Genomic DNA, 21,548 nt, shown 5'->3' with positions numbered 1-21,548 from the left:
CAGGAAAAGGTGCCAACAGATGTGGCTGGGAGAAGAAAATGAAGCTGGGGCTGCTGCTTTTTCATCTATAAGTATATGTAATTGCCTTTGATGGTATCTCAATTCTGCTGGGAGCTTTAGTGTGAATATTTTCAGAAGAGGGTAAGCACCAAGATCTTGTCATGCCAATGCTTTTCTTTCCAAGAAATCACACTTTTAAACCTGTCCACGAGCATAGCTACAGCATATATATGAAAATACAAACGGATATACAGTATCTTTGCTAAAACTTATGAGGAAGTCCAAGTAAATATTTTATAACTCCCATCTGTTAGGGCTACATTACTAGAAGATAAACGTGCATTATTCTGCCAAAGCAGTAAATAAATATGAAAACATGTATATACCTTCTTTTTCCACCGAGTCAACAACAGCATTGACAAGGTGTATTACAGTCACTATGGAAGCTTGTAAAAGGTATAAAAGGAAGCAAATTAAAAAACCTATAGTTAGTATCACTTTAAACAGAATACAGATATACAAAAAAAAACACTGTAAAATTGCAGTTCATTACTATTTTATAGAGCTAAGACTATTGATGTACATATACTTTTAATCTCTAGAAATCTCTATCTAGAAAGCAGTTGCATATAATACATAAAATACATCTCTACACATGAATTTTATTCTTGATAGGCACAAAAAAGACTTCCCAAGCAAATTCTGCATAAGCACAACTCTGCTTTAGTTGTGTTAGAATTTCTGAAATGTTGCCTAAACATACTATATGCATAATACTTTGGGTAGATGGCAATAAACTAGGCTTTTCTAAAAGCTAATGTTGGGTGAATTAATTAAGGAGTATTGCATTAGGCATCCCCTTTTAGACTGCATACTACTTCCTCCCCACTGCCAATGTAGGACCAGGGGAAAAAATTTTCACTGAAATGAACAAATACTAGAATATGAAAAATATCTACTGAAAACTTCAGTTGCTGACCAACTTAAGTTGTGTGCAAGCAGTGGTATAACAGTAGGAATGCCAGATTCAGGCTGTGACATTCTTACTTAAAAACACCTCAGAAATGAATGTATGTATGTCTTCCCTTTCCCAAGATCGTTTTGGAAGAGAGAAGGATTAGTGGGTAGGGTGAATTAAGCACATGCAATTTATTTGCATGGCTTGGGGATTAAATTTCAAATGAGTAAATTTAGAATCTATCAAAAAGGAAGGAATAATATCTATGATGTCATTTTAAGAGAAATAGCTGTGGCATATTAATGGGGTGATCAGTACATGACAAGAAATGCAATAGTAGACAAAATATATGGGATGGAGAGGAGGGGAGAACAACATGTACCACACAACACAATACCACAGGAAGAACAGTTTAAAGTCAATATCAGGTCTACTGATAAAAGGATGGGTGCTGTACGCATATCATTTTACTTTCACCAGTCATAACACAAATGTTTCTTTTCATGCTGTTAAGAACAAATCACTCTACTTCATCAGAAGCAGAATATTCTTGATTCCTAAACTAAAGGAATTTAAATTCTTTTTACCGTACAGAGACAAAAGCAGAAATTGGAGTCAAAAGACCTTAACTTAGTGAATTACGTTATAAGATAACTGTTGCTTTGTCCAATCAGTCTGAAATGTTTCTGAATACATAGATGCCTGCAGAGCAACTCTAAAAGCATCTGTCATTGCAATGGAAACACAAAAGACTTCCAATTAATAATAATGAAACCCACAAACACATACGCTGATTATATTTTGATGGACTAGAGTTGCAATCAAAATATTTACATTTTTATACTGGCTTTATTAATGTATGAATTTTTTTTATTAATTCATTTTAATCATGGTGAAAGCCAAATATACTGTTTGACTTTAACAAAATTCCTTTTTGTGCAGCTTCCTTCATTACTAAAGTAATCAAACTTACAAGCAGTCCCTTAAACTCTGCTCTCACTCAGAACTGATCTGATCCATATGGGAGCTGAGGTTGCAGCAAGAAAAAGAGAAGGAAACAAATGAAACTGTAACACCAGAAAGCTTTTTACCGAGAGCTGAATGTCAAAGTGCAACTAATATCTGTGCAGAGGTCATTCTTAAAATTCACTATATTCTTGAATAATGATTACCTAGAAGAGTTTCTCAAACCTGAAATGCTTTTAACACCTTTTAAACACAAGGCTCTGAACACCTTGTGCTGCAATTTCACTGTTGATATCTTAACAGTAGAATGTTTATATATAATCTTAATTGCATTACCTTAACACTAGGTGTAAGATAGGCAAAATACTTAAAAAAATTAACATGTGACTATTAACATAAGTAAATACAGATATATATTAAATAACTTATTATTTAATATATATTTGATACATGTAAGTCCTATTGATATTTAAGAGATACAGGTGCAAAGACAGACCAAATGAATGTAAGTGGCAGTACAGAATTATTGTATTTTACATACCGTTGTCATCGCATGATTCAGACTGGAAGGAGCTGAGAGACTGGACCTCAGACATGCTTTCTCTAGCACTGTAAGGATGGGAGTTGTTTTCATCCAGAGGCTTTTTTGAAAGGCAGGGATCAAGATCTACCACTTTAGCTGAAAGAAAAGGTTTCAGGTAAGGTGATTAATAGATTCTAGATTAGAAAGTCAATAAAGTTTACAGCTGATACCTACATATTTTTACAAAAAAGAGCACGAAGCCCAATCGGACTCAAAACCCAGTAAAGTCATAATGCCTTGTGTACCCTTAACAGGCATAGATAGAGACTTTGCACTCATATTAAAATTGTACCAAGCACACCTTTAACAGGAAAGTAATAAAATAAGAACATTTCTTACTGTCATAGTCAAAATCCCAGCTGGGTTTCTGTATTGAATCGCTGTCTGAAGGAGAGTTGGAAGGAGGTGGAGGTGGCAAATTTGGTGCTACGCTGCAAACAGCTACAGCTTTCCGGTGACCATGTACAGAATCTGGGTTAAAAGTACTAAACTCTGGGTGCTCTGGGATAGCAGATCCCTCAAAAGAATTCCTGTCAAGATTGTTCCTGGAATCACTTGGAATGCTTGGAGTGTATGAAATAGGACGAACAGGAACCTGTGGTGGGATGTCAGAATAGATGTTCTTGTTCAATTTTGCATCAAAATAAGGTCTTTGCAAGAAAGCTGTTGTAGCTCCTAGTTGCTTGTCTTCAGGCTCTGGCTGGTGCTTCTTCTTTCTACTAATAACTTTGCGGCAAACAACAAAAATCACAACTAAAAAGAATATTCCTGTGATGAAAACAATAATCCCAATCACTTCAGCCAAGCTAATGTTCCATGATGTGGAAACGTATTTGTTCAGAACGATGTCCGTGCAGTGCTTTCCTCCAAAGCCACGGCTGCAATTGCAGTGGTAGGAACCATAAGTATTCTCACAAAGGGCACCGTTAAGACACGGGTTTTCTATGCATTCATCAACATCAGTCAGGCACCTACCAGAAACAGAGCAGAGAAATGGTGGTTAGCTTCCCTCAGGAATCTTTGGTTTAGTCTCCTTGTTCTCAACAAGTCTAGATATATTTAATATACAGTACTGTAGACTACCAGGCAATTTTCTAGTTTATCAGTATTCCAGATTTCAACCAGTTTGAACTGCTAAGTAACACTTAAAAATGCAATATGTGCAACACTACCTACCTTTCTCCACGAAAGCCTGCTTCACACTCACAAACGGGTCCATCCAAACTGTCAATACACTTGCCACTGTTTTTACAAGGATTGTCTTTGCAATATGGACCCAGCTGGCACCTGCAAAGGCCAAAAAGGGGGGGAAGAAAAAAGAAGTCATGAATGAACCTTACTGCAAATGCATATACAGTGTGATATTCAGGGTTGTAACACAGGGGCTGGCATTAATTTCAATTAACTTCAGTGGGTTTCAAAAGCTGAGCTTTAAGCAGAAAACAGATAGAAAACAGGAAAAGCATTACGTTTATAGCCTACTGTGTAAGGGGTTCGCTAGTCGAGGAAACCATACAAACATACCTTTGGCCTGTGTATTGTCCTCGGCACTGGCAGATGAAATCATCACTGACTGGGATGCAGGTACCACCATAAAGGCAGGGGTTGGAAGCACATGGGTTGACACTTACGTCGCAGTGAGTTCCCATAAACAAAGGTGCACACTTGCAGTAGTAACCTGAAATACAATACAGTCTTTTTGAAAGGCACACATGGCTTTACTGGATTTTAGATAAATCCATAGGTGGGCAGAGAGGATTTTAAGATAAAATGCTCCCTGCACACCGCCCTATTCAAAGAGAGAGAGGATGGGAAGAAATAGAAATATTTTTTACTGGAAGATGAAGGAGTCTAACAGTTCAGGTTTTTCTTGAACATGATTGAAGGTTAACTTCCATTTCTCTCACAAAACTCAAGCTTGTGACAATGATGTCAGAATTTTTAAAGGAAGACTCTATAAAGTAGGCAGTTAAGAGGATGGACCTCAGGTATTGAAGATTAAACCCCCAGTTTTTCTGATGGACTTTGTTTACTTCATACCCCAAGAACTTGAGTCTAGAATAAAAACAGACACAGCCTTCCTACCTGCACAACAAGCAGCCTTCTACAACTCCCTGGGAAAGCAGGAGTTATTCACAAAGGCATTTTTGTGCTCTAAGGCAGGGAAGCGGAAAAGCAGTTTTGAAAACTAAGAATATAGCAGAAGAATATAGCACAGCTTACCTCCATTTGACAGTGCATTGCAGATGCCTCCATTCTGACATGGGCTGCTTGAACAACCTTCAGTGGTAGTCAGTAAGCATCCAGGAGTCACATCTACAGATTCTTCCATGTGTGCATAACTTCGTGGCTTACTGTTTAGGGGCAGCTCTTGTCCATTAAGTACAACAGAATCCATACAGCCTCTGAAACCATTGCTAACCTGAGGACTTCTACCATGTCTTGTACCTTGCTGCCGAATATGACCACCAAAAAAGACATGATTATCTAAGTTTAGTGTCCTAAGTGTGCCAGGAGCAGTACCAGATGCAGTATGCACCCTATCCAGAACAAGGCGTGCGTAATTTCCATCCACTTCCAGGGATACGGAATGCCACTGGCCATCGTTAATCTGGATGCTCTGAACAGAGACAATCCCAGGTCCACTGCCACAATCAAATTTATACTGCAGCCTTCCGTGATGAATCTACAGAGGAAAGCCACAACATCAACCAACAGTCTGAATGCTTAAAGATATGAAATATCGATGCCTATAAAAGTTTACGTTTGCTGGAGAAACAGGATGATGGTGGTGTTCATAAAAGGCAGTTTAATAACATTGTATTCCAAATAGTCAGTGACTGTGATTCATTCACTATGGTTCTTTTCATTAAAATGTATACTGTGTACTTCCCTCTAGTAAACAAGTCACAGATCATCGTATCAAAAGATTAAAATACTTCAAGACCTTCCATCTTGTGTTTTAAGTGACTTTTCAGTATGGACTTAATAAATTTAAAGTTGTTATTTAAAATAGATAATTCAAGGGTTTCATTTGTAAATTTTGTTTTTAAAACATTAAAGAAAACAACTGCATTTACACACAAAAATAAAAATCCTGTAAATATTTGTCACCTGAATGTATAACACACTACCTTTAAGGCAATTCTCAATTATAACAATTCTACAGAGATCTTATGATTCAAACTTTTATTCTGACATAAAAAGATGAAGATAGTACGAAGAAAAGCGGAGATATGTACTAGGAGATTTTAACATACCTCTAAGATACTGTAGTCTGTTCCTCGAGCATACATAACAACTGCATGAGCAGAGTAAGTTTTAAGTCTCATTGTCAGCTTCATTTCCTCTTTGTTCTCATTCTCCATGAGACGATATTTCACGTAGCTGCTCCCAGCAAACGTCGCAGCAGAGCCAGCTGCTGCTTGGAAATACAGAGAAGCACAAAATGTGTTAACACAGGACTGGAATCAAATTTATTTTTGTGGAAGTAACATGGTTTTGTTCAGGGATTTTTAGAGTTAATTTCTTACCAGGACACTGTCCAGCTTTGCTGTCTTGGCAAACACAGGTGTATTTTCCTTCCTTGGGATCTCCTAAACATTCAGTACCTTCAGGGCATGGGTTTCCTTCACACACACTATTCACCACGGGGCATTTCCCTTCTGTAAAACAAAATAAGATATTTCTCTACCATTGGTGGTAATGGTATTTTTTAAAAAAGGATACTTAAGTCGAGTACCTGAAAGCAACCCAAATGATGTTCCTAACTATCAGACAAGGAAGTGAAGTAACAGTTATGGGACATGACTGGCACAAACACAGACTAGACACATGGCGGATAGTAGCTGATGCTCATGGTTATCTCGACTACTCAACTCAATTGGTAAAATCTGGAAACTGGTGTTGTGGTTTAAGGTTCACCATTACTATCATACACCATAAAACCCATATAGATATTAAACATGGACAGAATGGATTGGAGAGAGCAGGAGAGGAGTGAATCTATATCCGAGACAGAAAAGGAGCAAGCTTTAAGTGTTTACTTAAGATAAGCAATTTCACCCAGTTAAGCAATCATTTTAAAAAGTAATATTGTTTTCCGCAGAGATAAAGACAAATTATTTTTCTGTTATAAGTCTGTATACCTATACATATCTTAATGCATATTCATTTCTCAGTTCACTCTGTCATTTCCAGCCAAGTTTGGAAGTTGCATGGGCTATTCTTCTAAGCAGAAAAGAGGAGCTATTCAGGTACTTTGCAAAAACTTAACCTTTGTGTGTACAGGACTAAAAATGACTTGCAAATTTAAAATGGGCAACAAAAAAAGGAACTTTTGCACAAAAGGGGAAATAAAGGTGTATCTATATATAAAAAAAAAATCCCCTCCCATGAATTGTAAACTGTTAAAAAGAGGTAATGAGACAAGAAATATTTACTCCTTACTCTGAATAAAATTAGGCAAATTGTGTAGTGAGGGTTAAAGGACATTCTTAATCTTGTCCTGTGATACATATTTTCCCCTGTGGATTATGGCTGTTCAAAACCAGAACAATCTTTTCAAGGATATGGTATTCCTTGCTGCTTTTCTTACCTTTACAAAGACAAACTGCTGTTCTGTGATGACGGGGAGTGACAAAACTCAACCTTGCTGTGCTGTGGGTTGACATGATGTTCTCATCCACTGTTACTTTTTCTTCACAAAATTTTACAGGACAATCTAGGCCTGCACAAAGCTTATGAAAAACATCGATTATCCGGACACCTAAAATTTCCTCTAGGTCAGGCACAGAAGAGTTTATCTTGTGGAGCAAAATTCTCATTGGTTGCTGAAAGCTACCAGACTTTTCAATATGCAGGAGGACATCAAGATTTGAAGGAGGATCAGAAGGCTGCAAACTAACTATCTGGATGTCATTTCTCCTCACGCCCAAGATGTTTCTTAACGCCCTCTGAAAATTGCGCCAGTAATCACCGATGAATTCTTCAGGGGCCAGGTTTGCAAAGCGGATCGCAATGCTGTGATTTAGTATCTCTTGTGTGATTTGTCTGATGTGTACAGTAATATCAGCTGCAGTTGTAAATTTTCCATCCGTAACAGTGACATTTAGAAGGTATTGTCCCACGTCTAACCTTTTATGTGCTATTAGTTTACCACCAGTACTGGAAACGGAGAACAAGGATTCCATTTTGGGGTCCAGACTGTATGTCAAAGTATCATAAACATCTTGATCGGTAGCATGAATTTTTCCAATCACACCACCTGAATACTCTTCTCCAAAGGCTGTGATAAAGATTTCTAGAGGCAGGATTGCTGGAGCATAAATGCTTTCCTCAATAACTCTAATATCAATGTAAGTTAAAGATGACAGTGGTGGTTTTCCATTATCTGCCACCTAAAGGAAGATGAGGAAAGAGTTAGGTTTTTGCTTTATCTCAAATTCTGCTGTAGACACTCGTACTGCATACAGTAGAATTGTGCGTTTCTATGAAAAAGAAAGTTCCTACAGGAAAATGCTTTAAGCAGATTTCATAACACAAGTACTGACATAAAAGCTAATATTGAAAATTTTTAAAGCTTATAACCAGGCACACACAAACACATTTTTACTTTTTCCAAAATTAAAAGGCTATAGTTTTCTTAATACCTGGAAACAGCACGAAGCTGCTAACATTTCTAGCAGAGAACAAATGCACAGTAGCTGCTTTCAGACAGCAGGTGGTGCTTGAACCCTTTTTATTTGAAGCATGGAAACATTACAAACTTGAGATGAGTCACCCCCTAGAAATTTACAACACACTTCACCACAGTTCTTAGGAGGTGGTCTTGAAAATCTAAATGCAGTATGCCAGACAGGGCTTCCAAAGAAAAACAATAAGTGAAGAAAGTTACATTTCATTATGTTGTCTTTCATGATTTGCGATCATGGAGAGGAAAAAAAAAAAACAAAAAACCAAACCAAAACCCAAACAACTCAAACCATTGCTGTTTGCTACAGACAACAGTAAATTATCTGTAAGATAATCATCCTAATTCAGTTTTAAAGCCTTTTTAAACTTTATGTCTTCCACCCCTTTTTGACAAAACCATACACTGTGATATTAAGAGGGGACAAAAAGAGTAGAAAAGTGAGAAAAAAGCATTCTCTTGGGTTCCCTTTCTATTTCTCAGTTCTTGTTTCCTGTCCATCTTTTTCCCAGAGCTCCTTCCCACTCACTGGAAGTAAGGCTAAAGAATCAGAGAGATATGAAAGGACGGAGGGGATAAGACAGGGCTCAGAAGATGGACGAAATCCTGTATTGTTCAAAGTAATAATTTTACAGTGACTACAGGTAGTTGGTACACTTTGAAGATCTATGCAGAGAAGCTGCTTTTGATTTTTCATACATATTTAAGCAAAAGAGGAAAAACTCCAGGCAAAAGTTTATCTGTGGATGAGCACATAATTGTAGCATTTTTAAAAGGTAATGCATGTCTCGTAGAACTAATTGTCTTCATCCATTAGCTCCAAAAGAAAGTCATGGCTAGAAACTTGCCCTTTAGTTACCCAAACATAAATAATGAGAGAGATCCAGCCCAAGCTGGCAAAGTTTTGTTTTGCCTCGATTTCTGCCTGGAAACGACAAGTCAGGCAGTTTATCTACAGAAGAAATGTCCCAGGGAAACAAGAAAGGGCTTAAAACAAACAGGCAAGCAAAATTATAACAAATGGACAGCAAGTAGAAGGAAAGAAGAGCCCCAGGAGAAATTACTTTTCAGTAGTGCAGATATAGTAAAAAAATCTGCTGTTGTTTTAAACTAAAGACTTCAGAGTGTGGCACAAAGGACTGTATGACTCATAGCTGAAGATTTCACACACTAATGCTGTGAGACATTTGTTAATGGATAATCTATTTCCTTTGGAGAGTGAGAAAGCAAATGTGAGTGGCATGCACATGTAGGTTGCCTTTGGGGAAAAAAAAAAAACCAACCAAAACCAAAACCAACAAGCCAACATCCTTATTGCTATTAAAAGCACAAAAGTAAAGTAAAAGAAAGGCTCATCTTAAGTCAATTTCTGTGGTTATAGTTGCTAGTGGGTGTGTGGGGTGTATATGGGAGGAATTGTTTGTGGGTTTTTTGGCTTCCCCACTTCCCCCCAGTTAAAGTATGCCTATAACATAAGAAGACCTCTGCCTCAGCAATCCATTCAGAAAGCAACTAAGGTGAAAGCTGTCAATACTGAAAAGCACATCAGTGAAGGTCACTTAAATGAAAACAAGTATCAAGAGGCTATACACAGCCATTAACTTGTGAGCTGCAAGATGAAAGCGCAGAAATTAAAGAGAGTGTAAACTTGAGAAGATGCCTTCCTACAGTCTTTGAGAAGTCTTTCTTTTAAATGAACAAGGGAAGAATATTTTTCCACAAAAGTCATGTATCTATTTTTGTATGTATCATTGGAACTGAAGTCTTGTGATAACAAAAAGTTAGTTTTAGTCTTGGGTACCCTTCATATTCATGTATAGTGGCTCACTAAGGAGAAGATAATAGCAAATTATAGCACTGTGTCTATTTAAAAACTACTATCATAGTATAGGATGAGAAATGGCAATTAAAAAACAGTGGCATATTTCCAAAATCCATGCGGGGAACTTGCAAATCAAGAGATCTGACAGGTCCAAAATGCTGAGATTGAGTGGTACAGCACACAAAAGATGCATCTTAGTATAGTCTGCTTTAATGATTTACAGTCTCCGAGAAGCATTTTTTCTAAATGAATATGTATTTTTAAAGACACTTGTTTAGCTATTAGATATCATTAAAATAGCCCTTGTTAATTTCCTAGAAAAAAGGCACTTTTCAAGTGCTCTGCTAGCTAAAGAGATTTCTGAAGCAACAACAGGCTGTTTACAAGCCTAGGGAGTGGCTTGGAAATGAAAGAATTGCATGATTCCAATCAGAGGAAGGTGTTAGAGAGGCACCTCATGCTTAGGAAAAGACAGGCACATTAGGAAGGGCCAAAGGTGCAGCTACAGCATCAGATGTGACAGGCAGTGTAACAGTCCACATAGAACAGATGTACTTGCCTGTGCATGCATTCACAGGAATATATTTTAGAAGCAAAATAAATAGAAATTAGTTACTGCTTAGATCAAATATAAAATTAAACTGATTGAACGTACAGGAAAACCATTGCTGGTTCTTCTTCCCTAAACAAAAAGGTGACTGGGGAACTGGTATGGAACTTGGAAAGTCTATTAAAGCAAGTGTGACTAAGCCCAGCTCCACTGCTCTTTGGGCCTCCTGCAGCTGAGGAAGGCCAACAGAGACATCACTTAGGTACCCTGAAGGCTAATCTGTCCCACCACTAACTAGCAGATCTTTACTGAGAAAAAGATGGCTAAGAGGGATGTTGTACCTCCCTGCCCCCTTTTTAATCTCAATTCTCAAACCCTAGATTAAAAGGGAACCTTTGTCTATGCTGGTTCTTTTACTGATGTCTCCTGATAACAACTTAGTGACTTAAACAGCAAATGACAAAACCTGTGGGAATTTTTCTTTTCCCAAAGAAAAGAGAGAGACTTTGTGTAAATACAACAGAATCATTATCCCAATTTGGACAGAATTTAGTACACACTAACGCAGACAGTAAAACTGCTTTAAAACTGCAAATGCATTTTTACTCAGAAATTGTCTGTTATTATGTATGATAATAATGTGGAGATTTAAACGAAGTCCTCTTGTAAAAACTAAAGATAAGAATTTTTCTTAAAACATGAATCTGGAAATGAAGTTTAAGAATTAAGGCCAGCTATTTTTAGCCTACTAATTTTAAGTCCCCTGTTCATAGATGCTTAATTTATAACTGAATTAAAAAGGACTGGATAAGATTAAAAAAATTGGTTTGAGCTTTTCTCACATTAGGTTACAAAGAAGCATTTTAGAGAACTTAGCTATGTTAATGTAACCTAGATTTTTGGACACGGTCTGGTCTTTTTGCACAACAATGGCAAAAGTAGGCACAAATTAGAGCACTTGAGGGCAATTTCTGTGTTTCAGGCCATGTTTTCCACTGCAAGATTCTGAGATCTTCCAGTACTTCTCTGCTGCAAGTTTCAATGCTATGACAAAGTCTCACCGACTTGGTTTTCCAAACTTTAAAAAATTTATGTTTTCAATTGCCATTGGAAAAAGAATGTGGCACTACAGAAAAATATTTCAGCACTGTTATGATATACAACTTTCAATATCCCTGTTTCCCTCATATCAGTGTAGTGCAGTTCACACCTTCAAGCATCTAAGCAACAGTGGCCAGAGGAAGTCTGCAGCCAAAAGTAGGTGTCCCAGGGGACCTGTACTCTGCCGGCTTTTCCAGCATCCCACATGAAAGGCAAAGGGTTTATCAAGACCACTCACCCAGTTAACTTTGCACTTACACCTTACCCTTATTGTGAGTTTAATTAAGGTATTAGACCTCTAGATTTCCATTTAAACCAACAGACTCTGTTTCTGAAGAGGTTACCTCAAAAACTTGCCTCAAATGACTACTTGGCACACATCAGGATCTTGTAACAGAAAGACAAGGGGTAGGCAGGGAAAAGTGGTGGATTCGGCAAGAGTAGGAGATGGTAACTAAATACTTACAACACAAAACAGGTAGAGGCAGCACGTCCTACCTTAACATGAAGCAAATAGTGATCCCTCACTTTGCGATTCAGTGCAGTAGTTGTTGTCAGTACTCCCTGCTGGTTAACCTGGAAAGTGTTCTCTTCATTCCCACTCAGGATGGTAAAGTGAAAAGGAGGGCCGTTGTGAGAAGAATCCTTGTCTGTCACCACTAGCTGTAGCACACTAAATCCAATAGGCTTATTTTCCTAAAAATGCACAATAAAATACATTGGTTTTGTTTTAACTGATGATATAGCCTGACACTGATTTTTCACAATAGGGAAAAATTAAAGTACTGTCAAACTATTTAATCAGCATAAGAGAAATCAGAATGACAACATTTTTAAAGGAAAAACGCTACCCTCTAATGATGAAAAAAGTAAAAGAAGGAAAGCAGTATATTTTTTAACTTTCTGATTTTCCACTTTTTCTCATATTTTTCAAAGTAGCTCAGCTTTGAAACTTTACATTTTCCACTTTTGGTCTGAATTGAGATTACCATAGGTTAATTACCTAGGCATCAAATTTTTCAAATTTAGCTAAAACACCTGTTAGGAATAGTCCAATACCTTTGCTGGGAGGATTAGAAAAACACATTCCCGTACCTGACCCCTTGTGTCCCTAATTAGTTTTCTCACTATGGTTACAAATGCTAGAGCCATAGTCTGGTTACAACATGAAATCCAGATTTTAAAATCTGCATTATAAAGTCCGCTCAAGTTTGCATCACATGGATGCCTGAGGTTTCAGACTCTTCACACATTTTGGTTTGTCATGAATCAGGTACAGCCCACCCCCTTATCTAACACCTGTAACAATTCTTCCAGAATATTTGTGCTATACCGTATTGACCAGTTTTTTTATAGGTGTACATATTTTAAGTGAAAACAAACAAACAAACAACAAACAAAAAAACCCCACCCAAAAGTAGAAGTGTTACTTTGAAACACAATGGTAACAAAACCACTATACTATCCTTCCACAGTTGCAAATAGTCCTAATAACAAGCATACTCTTTGTTCTTGAAAGAGGAAGTCAAGTTAATTATCAGACATTGCAGCTGAAGGCTTTTTATCCCCTTCAGCAAAAAAGGCAAGGACCACAATTTTAAAATACAAATATTTACATTTGGACATCTAAAGTAATTTGATTTTTGCAACAGCTAAGCACATTTGCAACTGTGTCCAAATACATCCCTCTTCAGTATGTCAGGAAATGCACACTGGCATTCTCGGGCAACTCCTCCAGCTTGTTCTTTGCTACCCTCATACTGGGGCAGGTTGGTGTGAATGCACTATAAAGCACAAGGTCTTCCTTTTTAATTGAGAAAGGGAAACATTACAGACATTGGGTATATAGTCTGCAGTTTTAGGGGATACCTTAGTCAACATCCACTTCAAGAAAGATTGTAACTGGGGAAAGCAAAATACCTTTAACAGCACACAAACATACAAATCTGTAGCTTTTTTTTTTTTTTTTTAAATAAAGAGATCCAGGACATCATACTTGCATACTCTGTATATGCTGGGTGGAGATTAATCACTTTGTCCTTTTAGGAAGCTACTTTTACAAATCACATATGTGGTCTCAAACAGAATTGGTAAGTTAGGATGGCACAGTGTACCAGATAACACTGCCTGATCCCCACTTATCTATTGTACAAGGCCAGGCACCAGCAACAGCAAAAGGAGCCAAGGGATTGAACTCACTCACATTACTAGTAAGAAGGCCTTAATACAATTCCTTTGTTTCCTTCCATTTATTCTCCATTGGATTCAGGAAGACAAGAAGTGAAAACACTGCCTCTGCTATCTTTGCTTTAGCAGAGTGTTTCTCAAATCAGGCAAGTACATGGGAGCCATGTGATAACCTGGCCCATTAATGCTATCCAAAGGTGCAAAATTAGTCAAAGGACTGGTATGTAGCACTATGAAATACTTCTCTTCCCAGAGGAGACTACAAACTAAGTGTTGACATATGTGTCACAGTGCACACTTGCTTCACAGTAATAGGTATCTAAAGTATCCATCTCTAAGCAGTAACTCTAGGATTTAAAGAAATAGTAAAATCATGTATTTTAACCTCTCTATATGACGCTAAGGATGCTATAAACATAAATGAAACGTATAACATATAGACCTCCCCACACACAAAGTACATGAAAAAAAGAATATGCTCAACTTGCACCGTAAATTTCTAAACTGCAGAATATGAATTTTGTAACCCTCAGCACTTTTTCAGGTAAGGAATTTTACCAACAGCCATAAATAATAAAAACACAGAGGAATAAAATTGAACCATTAGGTTTATCATATATCTTGCAGAATTTTTCAAGTCACAAATTAACAGTCCAATAATATTACTGATTTGACTACTTCACTATCTTTACCTGGATGATAACACTATAGTTTCCTTTTGAGAATACTGGAGGATTGTCATTTACATCAGAAACATCAATATTAACTGTGGTTGTGTTCACTCTAGGTGGGTTTCCATTATCTGAAGCTTGAATTGTCAAGGTATAGCCCGAAATCTACAATAGGAAACAAAAACCCCAACATTCAATAAGGAACAAAAAGTAACAAACACTTTTTTTTAAAGGAAGAAATATTTTAGTGCAAACCCCAAGTAAATCTTGCTTTCACTTATTTGATCCTTTCTCTTCCTCCCCTCCCGCAAAAAGCAGTGACATAAAAAGATGCTTTTACTTTATTACAACTATATTAATTTTGGAACATGAAATGGTAATTTATAAATTGTAATTTCTAAAAAATGGTGGTCATGAATTACATATAGCTAGATTAATCTAAACTACTCAAAAAAGCTTCAGAAACCTACCTTTTCTCTGTCCAGAAGTTTAGTCACTTTTATTTCACCCCTAGTAGGATCAATTGTAAAAGGATTTCCCTGATTGCCATCTATAATCGTATAGTGAATGTGGTTGTTTGAAGGTCCATCAGCATCATCTGCCATAACCTAAGGGACATTACAGTCTCATTTAAAACAGGTCAAAATAGACTCTGATCCTAAAGATGAATACAACTGGTTTGGTCCATCACATGGCTCTCATGAGAAATGTCATCCAAACAGAACATAACAACATCACTTAATTTTCTGAATTTCTTCTGAAAATTAAGTCATGTTCTCATGAGGAGACCATAAATATATCACAAAATACCATCTACTTTCCCACAGCATGTCATGTCCCTGGTTCTGAAACTTCTTCAAAATAAAGTTTCAATTAACTCAGTGGCAACCTTATCTTTTAATTTATGTCCATCTCCAAATCTATATTTTTTCCTTCAAGATGCAAAGTATGACTGTCATGACAGTATTTCACAGAAAAAAAAAAACCAACCAATATACGTACTGTAATGACTGATTGTTCCAGCACAGCATCTTCACTGATTACTGCAGTGTAAGTGTCTTGGCTGAACACTGGAGTATTGTCATTGATATCTGTTACATTAATATTCACTGTTACAACATCACTTAATGAAGGTGTGCCTCCATCTGTGGCTTCCACTGTCAAGTAGTACTCATGAGAACTTTCATAATCCAAGCTCTCAATGATAAAAATGGCTCCTAGGGGAAAAAAAAAAACCAAACAAACGTTAACAAAACCCCTCACACAAACTTTGCTATTACTGTAGTATTATATATTGTAACTTTTGATTTTGGTCTAACGAACACTCAGCTTTTTCAGGGTTTGATTCGTCATGGTAAAGCTGGAGCTACACAGTGAAATGATCAGACTTTACACATAAAAGTTAAAAAGTTGAGAAGTTCCTGACATTACCACAAAAGACTCTCACTTTACAGAATCCCAGAATCATTAAAGTTGGAAAAGATCTCTAAAATCAAGTCCAACCATCAGCCCAACACTAGCATGACCACTAAACCATGTCCTGAAATCACCTGGCTCACATTTTGTATTTAAAAAAAAAAAAAAGAAGAAAAATTACAAATAAATGTTTTTATAAAATGTCCTTTTCTTAATTTTCATTTAAAATAAACCAAAAATATGATATACCTTTAACTTTACTTCCCTTGCAACCAGCATTTATGTCAGACATGGAGTATGCAGAGTTAGTGAGGGAAGAGTCTGACCCTGAATTCTGACTGATAGATATATATGAGTTAAAGTGTGAGTTTTTAACTAACTAGTTAAGATAGTGCAGTCCCTAACACACACACACTGTTTTGCTTCTGAGCGTTTTCCTGCAACCTTTCCCCTCCTTTCAAATATGTCAGGAAGTTAAACTGGGAAAGTACTTCTATACCACAGAACCAGCATGCACAATGGAAAAAGCAGCTGGAAGAATTGTAACATAAAGTACACTGCTATAATTAACTACTATTAACTTTTGGGTGAAAATCTTATTTAAAAATCCCACAAACTATACCAGAAACTAACTCTAGAAAAAGAACTATATAAGAAAGCAAAACTAGAATTGAGATGGGTATTGAAACGAAGGATTGTCATTAATAAGAAAAAATTTCCCACAGAACCTAAATGCTTCCTGAGGCTAAGTATGACTAACATGCAAGCCTAAAATCTCCACTGTTATGCTGGATATATGATTGAGCAGAATGCTCCAACTTCTCTTTAACACCATATCAAACTCCTCTGGGATTACTGTCTTTGTTGTCCAATGATGAGTTTTCCCAAACAATGTAATTTCTGATTTTTTTTTTTTTTTTTGGCCAAGTCTGGACACTCATTCTGATTACATAGCTTTTGTGAAAAGACTTATGTCCCTATCATTACAAGTCTATGTCTTTTCTCCCCCTCTGCCTGCAGGGTGGGGAATATTCCAGATAGGAAACACTTACTCTTGCCAGTTAAATAAATCTAACCCAAATGACATGAAATAGCAGCAACAAAGGAAGCTCCTATTCTACATTCTACTGAACTCCTCCAGTAGGCATGCTGGCAAAATGGGTGGACAGACAGTAGCACTGGCTTTACAGCCAGGATGATGCATACAGATGTGAAGATGTGATATGCAAACATAACCTGTTTGGTTGAATTACTACAGACCACGGTATGGCACTGTGCTTGGTTAGCCTAAAAGTATATTCACAGTGGTAATCTCTTACCTGTTGTTGAATCGATACTGAATTTTCCATGTTCATTCCCACTGACTATGGAGTATGTGATTTCAGCATTGGCTTCAATGTCCCTGCTTGCAGCATAGATCTGGAGAACTTCAGTTCCAACCAAAGTGTCCTCTGATACACTTGCACTATACTCCCTATGCTCAAATACAGGTGGGTTATCATTTATATCCAAAACAGAAACTATAAGACTACTTGTTGAAGACAGTCTTCTAGGTAAACCTTCATCTGTAGCCTTCAAAGTTAGAGTGTACACAGCTTGTAATTCCCGATCCAAAGGCTTCTCTAAACGAATGATTCCAGAAAATTCATCAATTGAGAACTGGCCCTCTGCAGAGCTCACCAGTGAATAATGGACTTTATGGTTCATCCCTGTAAACAATTGCAGAGTATGAAGCAGTTGTTAAAATACACCAACAAATTAACAGATCTGATAGCTATAAAAATAAAAGTTGCATGCTAAATATTATCATTTGTGTTAAAGTAAATTTCAGCAAGAGTGAAAGGCTCTTGTGAAGGGCACAATGATTTCCAAAAAGATGTAATTTGATTAAAAAAATTAAGCTAACGCTTCATTGCACCGATTTTCTGCCACACCAAAAACATGAAGCATGGCTCTGCTTCAGTCACAGTGCTAGCAAATATGAATTAATTAGTAATATAAATCTAATTATAACTTTAGAACAACAGCATCTGCTTGGCACACTTATAAATAACATGGGAGGGTAGGGGAGAGTTAGGTTCCACCAAATAACTAGACTCAATTCCAGTAAGCTTATTTAAGAACCATACCCCAAAATTAACAGGAACATAATTTCTGGCAACCTTTCTGCATGAAGAAAAAAACCTAAAACACCCATAAGTTTTTGGGCCAAGTGTTTTGCTCCTCCTTAGTCTCAAAGACCAATGAAGTGTGAAAATATCTGTCTGTTACCTTTCAATTCAACAACCTAGCTTTACCACAGCATAAAGCAGGTTGGTTGTTTCACGAGACTGAGTCAACAATTAATGTTTGATTAATAAACTGATGACATATGGAAATCATACACCTTTAAAAAGACCTTATGCTGTTGCAGTCCTTACAACACCACCTAAGAACAAACTCCTTCTAATGTCATTTTCAGTTCATTTTCACTTAAATACTTCTAACAATGAAGATAAAGAGACAACAAAAAATCTCAGCAGTATATACAGGAGGCTACAACTGATCAGGGTTCTCTTTGTGGTATGATCATCAATGGCTAGTCTGAGAAGAACACATTGAAAAATCTACGAATGCACATTTACATGAACAGACATAGCTTAATATTCCTTTTAGTTACACCAGGAGTAAGAGGCTGGGGCTAACTTGTCACAGCTTTAATAGCTTACCACACTAAAAATACCCTATATTTCATTTCTATACCCTCATTTTGTGCAGAGACACAAAAGGGACGTCTTTCAAGCTACTCACACGTGGAAGTCAGGTGTTACATGATTTAGCAGACCTAAATATATCTTTCAGGAGTCTAATCCTGAGTGGTATTGAACATCTGTCAGTTCTACTGAAAGACTTAACACCTCTCAGGATAAGACTACATAAACATTACTGTAATTTTGAGACTATGACAAAAGTATTGGTCAAAGAATGCATACCTGCATCTGCATCTGTTGCTTGCACTCTTGTCAAAAGGGTTTTAGGCTCTGTGTTTTCAAACACTGTAATGGAGTAAGGATCAGCTGTAAACTCTGGGGCATTATCATTCACATCTTCCAGAGTCAGAATAATATTAGCTTGGCAGAATCTTCCTCCTCCGTCTGTAGCTTTCACTAGAAGATGATAAACTGCTTGCTGCTCACGATCAAGTGGCATTAATGTTTTCAGTTCACCTGTAAACAGAATAAAATCTCTAAGTTGATGCAAGTTCCAAGACTTAAGTATCCCTAACATGTTTGCTTCTAAAGTCTTTGGACTCAGAAAAACTAACAACAATTTTCTTTTTTGACAGTAATTTCATTAGTGACTAATTTCAGTTATTTCAGCAGCTGGTACTGGACTAATGAGCTGCGCTTTGGGCAAAGCATGTCAGTGGCCTGCCTTTTCAGCTTTCAAAGGTTAAATAGTAAAATCCTCTGCCTTTTCTCCAAACGTGTCTGGAACAGAATTACCTAAAGGAACTACCTGATGGTGCAGAAAAAAAAATAATAATAAAATATTAGAACTCTGTCTTCAGTATGATGCAGGGTAAAATCCTCCTATGGCTTTCCTGGGCTATGTACCTGTGTTCCATCCACAGCTATTGAGCCCACTCTCCTCCTGTAACATTAAATGAATAAACAGTGCTATTCACAGTATCAAATACAACTTGCTGCTACAGACAAAACTCTAGAAGTCTTAGCACGTACCTTCTTTCCAACCTGACAGAAAACATGATGACCAGCATAATCTGTAGCCAGTCTCCTTTTAATTCAAAAAAGTGTTCTGAAATATTGTTTACGAGTACTCTAGCCCACCAATTCTAAATTTATGTAATGACATGTTAGCACAGCACACAGGAGTCATTCAAAGTAAAAAAACCCACCACCCTGAAGTAAGATGCTTCTCATTTATTTTGTCACTGCAGTATACTAATCTCCATATTTCCACTATACCTTTGCATTTATCTTATTTATTTTTTTTTCCTATTTTGTTTAGTACTCCATTCCTACTGCTTCTGTATTGCAGCCTGCACAGCACAGGCTTTTGGCATTAGCTTGACCCATATTATAATCCAGAAGGCACAAATGCCATGAAAACCAAATTTGGGCAAGTTAAAAGTTAATCTCATTTATATAATGCTTTCAATAAAACTGAAAGCTCTTTTGGTGTTTACTATGGAAACGAAATTTGATGTTCCATCTAACCTCATCTCATTTAATACAGCAAAGAGAATCTGAATGTAGATATTTTCAGTTATAAACCATTATTGCCACTACTGCAATGAATATAAAAAGTACAAAATTTATAGCGTACTTTTACTTCAGTCATTTCAGCATGAAAGTTCGTGGCTTCAGGGAAATTACCCTATTTACTCTTTAGTTCCTCATATATTAAAATACTTGCCTTTTCCCTGACTTCTATTCAATATATTATTAGTATTTGTGTAACAGAAACTCACATTTTAAACTGTTATATAATAAACTAACCCTTAGCAGAAAGCTTAAAGTGCTGACATTTATGTATGTCTTCACATAAGAGAAAGCATTTTATAAAATGAGGCTATGATTTGAATTTTGTATAATGTATTGTTACCTGTGTCTGGAGTGAGTCTGAATTTTTCTGCTCCTGTACCATGCAGCGTGTAAGTAATTTCTGCATTGGAACGAATATCTGCATCTGTAGCAGATACCTGCATTATCAGCTTGCCAGGAAGGGCATCCTCAGGAACAGAATCAGTGTATAAAACCTGCAAGAATTGAAAGTTACACTGAAAGACTAAATACATGAAGCAGAGCTTGCAAAAGGAAGGGGGAGAAGGAATGACAGACAAGGTAACATCCTGTTTGAACGTTCGGTAGCATTTGAAGTGAACCAAGGGATGAAATACCTGAAAAATGAAAAGAATTTAGGATTTTCTAATTAATTACCTCCCATTTATTAGATTATTCAGAGAGGTTATTAATAGTGCAACCATTGGGACTCTTGATTATCACTGCATAGCTAAGAACTCTGAACACTTGTAACTTGTAAGTCTAGGAGAAATTGATAACTGCCTTTTTCTAATGACATGAAATAAAAGCTTTCGGTTTAAATAAAAGCTAAGAAAATAAAACCCACTAAAGTTTAAAGGCATTAAGCACTCTTACAGCTCACCCACTATAGGGATGTAAAAAAAAAAAAAATATCTGTGAAAACCCAGGGCTTCCTCATAAGGCAATCAGATACCTTGCAGGGCTCACCTTTCTGGGTTTTCCCAATTCTTTATTTTTCACTTCCATTTTCTGCAGACTATCAAATCTGGTGAGGTAGATGGCTTTGTAACAAGAAAACATTTATAGCTTGCAGATTTTTGGTGCTGTTTTGTGTCACTGTAGTCTTTTCGACTCTTTTATCATAGTAAATGCACACATATGTATCAACTAAGTGATGTTACACAGCCACCTTTGAGACTTTGCTTCCTTCAGAAAAGGGAGCATATAAACTATCACACCTGCAGCTTAAAATCATTCCTTTTGGAAAAGTATGCATTAACACCATAGAAATGTACTACAATTCTCCTTAAACTCTTCAAATGCCAATCTAATGT

The 21,548-nt window shown here is 36.8% G+C and overlaps 1 protein-coding gene across 3 annotated transcripts in view; it reads right to left on the bottom strand.

Annotated features, from left to right (window-relative positions):
* Positions 1 to 21,548, bottom strand: part of FAT1 (FAT atypical cadherin 1) — a 100,572-nt gene that overhangs the window by 4,640 nt on the left and 74,384 nt on the right. Inside the window, exons 11-26 of one of the 3 annotated variants that reach the window (XM_008949413.1) lie at positions 20,555 to 20,708; positions 18,919 to 19,152; positions 17,266 to 17,655; positions 15,533 to 15,747; positions 15,001 to 15,138; positions 14,552 to 14,695; positions 12,171 to 12,368; positions 7,105 to 7,906; positions 6,041 to 6,172; positions 5,768 to 5,925; positions 4,731 to 5,193; positions 4,032 to 4,185; positions 3,684 to 3,794; positions 2,838 to 3,478; positions 2,466 to 2,597; positions 387 to 446 (exon numbers count right to left, since the gene is read on the bottom strand). In XM_008949413.1, the coding sequence (XP_008947661.1) occupies positions 387 to 446; positions 2,466 to 2,597; positions 2,838 to 3,478; positions 3,684 to 3,794; positions 4,032 to 4,185; positions 4,731 to 5,193; positions 5,768 to 5,925; positions 6,041 to 6,172; positions 7,105 to 7,906; positions 12,171 to 12,368; positions 14,552 to 14,695; positions 15,001 to 15,138; positions 15,533 to 15,747; positions 17,266 to 17,655; positions 18,919 to 19,152; positions 20,555 to 20,708 (4,126 nt within the window). Of the gene's footprint in view, positions 1 to 386; positions 447 to 2,465; positions 2,604 to 2,837; positions 3,479 to 3,683; positions 3,795 to 4,031; positions 4,186 to 4,730; positions 5,194 to 5,767; positions 5,932 to 6,040; positions 6,173 to 7,104; positions 7,907 to 12,170; positions 12,369 to 14,551; positions 14,696 to 15,000; positions 15,139 to 15,532; positions 15,748 to 17,265; positions 17,656 to 18,918; positions 19,153 to 20,554; positions 20,709 to 21,548 lie in introns of all 3 variants that reach the window. The other 2 variants (XM_008949414.1, XM_008949415.1) reach the window with 2 other exon arrangements.

The sequence above is a fragment of the Merops nubicus genome, unplaced genomic scaffold, assembly GCF_000691845.1.
Source record: "Merops nubicus isolate BGI_N331 unplaced genomic scaffold, ASM69184v1 scaffold7441, whole genome shotgun sequence".
Classification (NCBI taxonomy): Eukaryota; Metazoa; Chordata; class Aves; order Coraciiformes; family Meropidae; genus Merops; species Merops nubicus.
The sequence above is the reverse complement of the archived record's forward strand: the minus strand, read 5'-3'. Positions and strand labels throughout refer to the sequence as shown.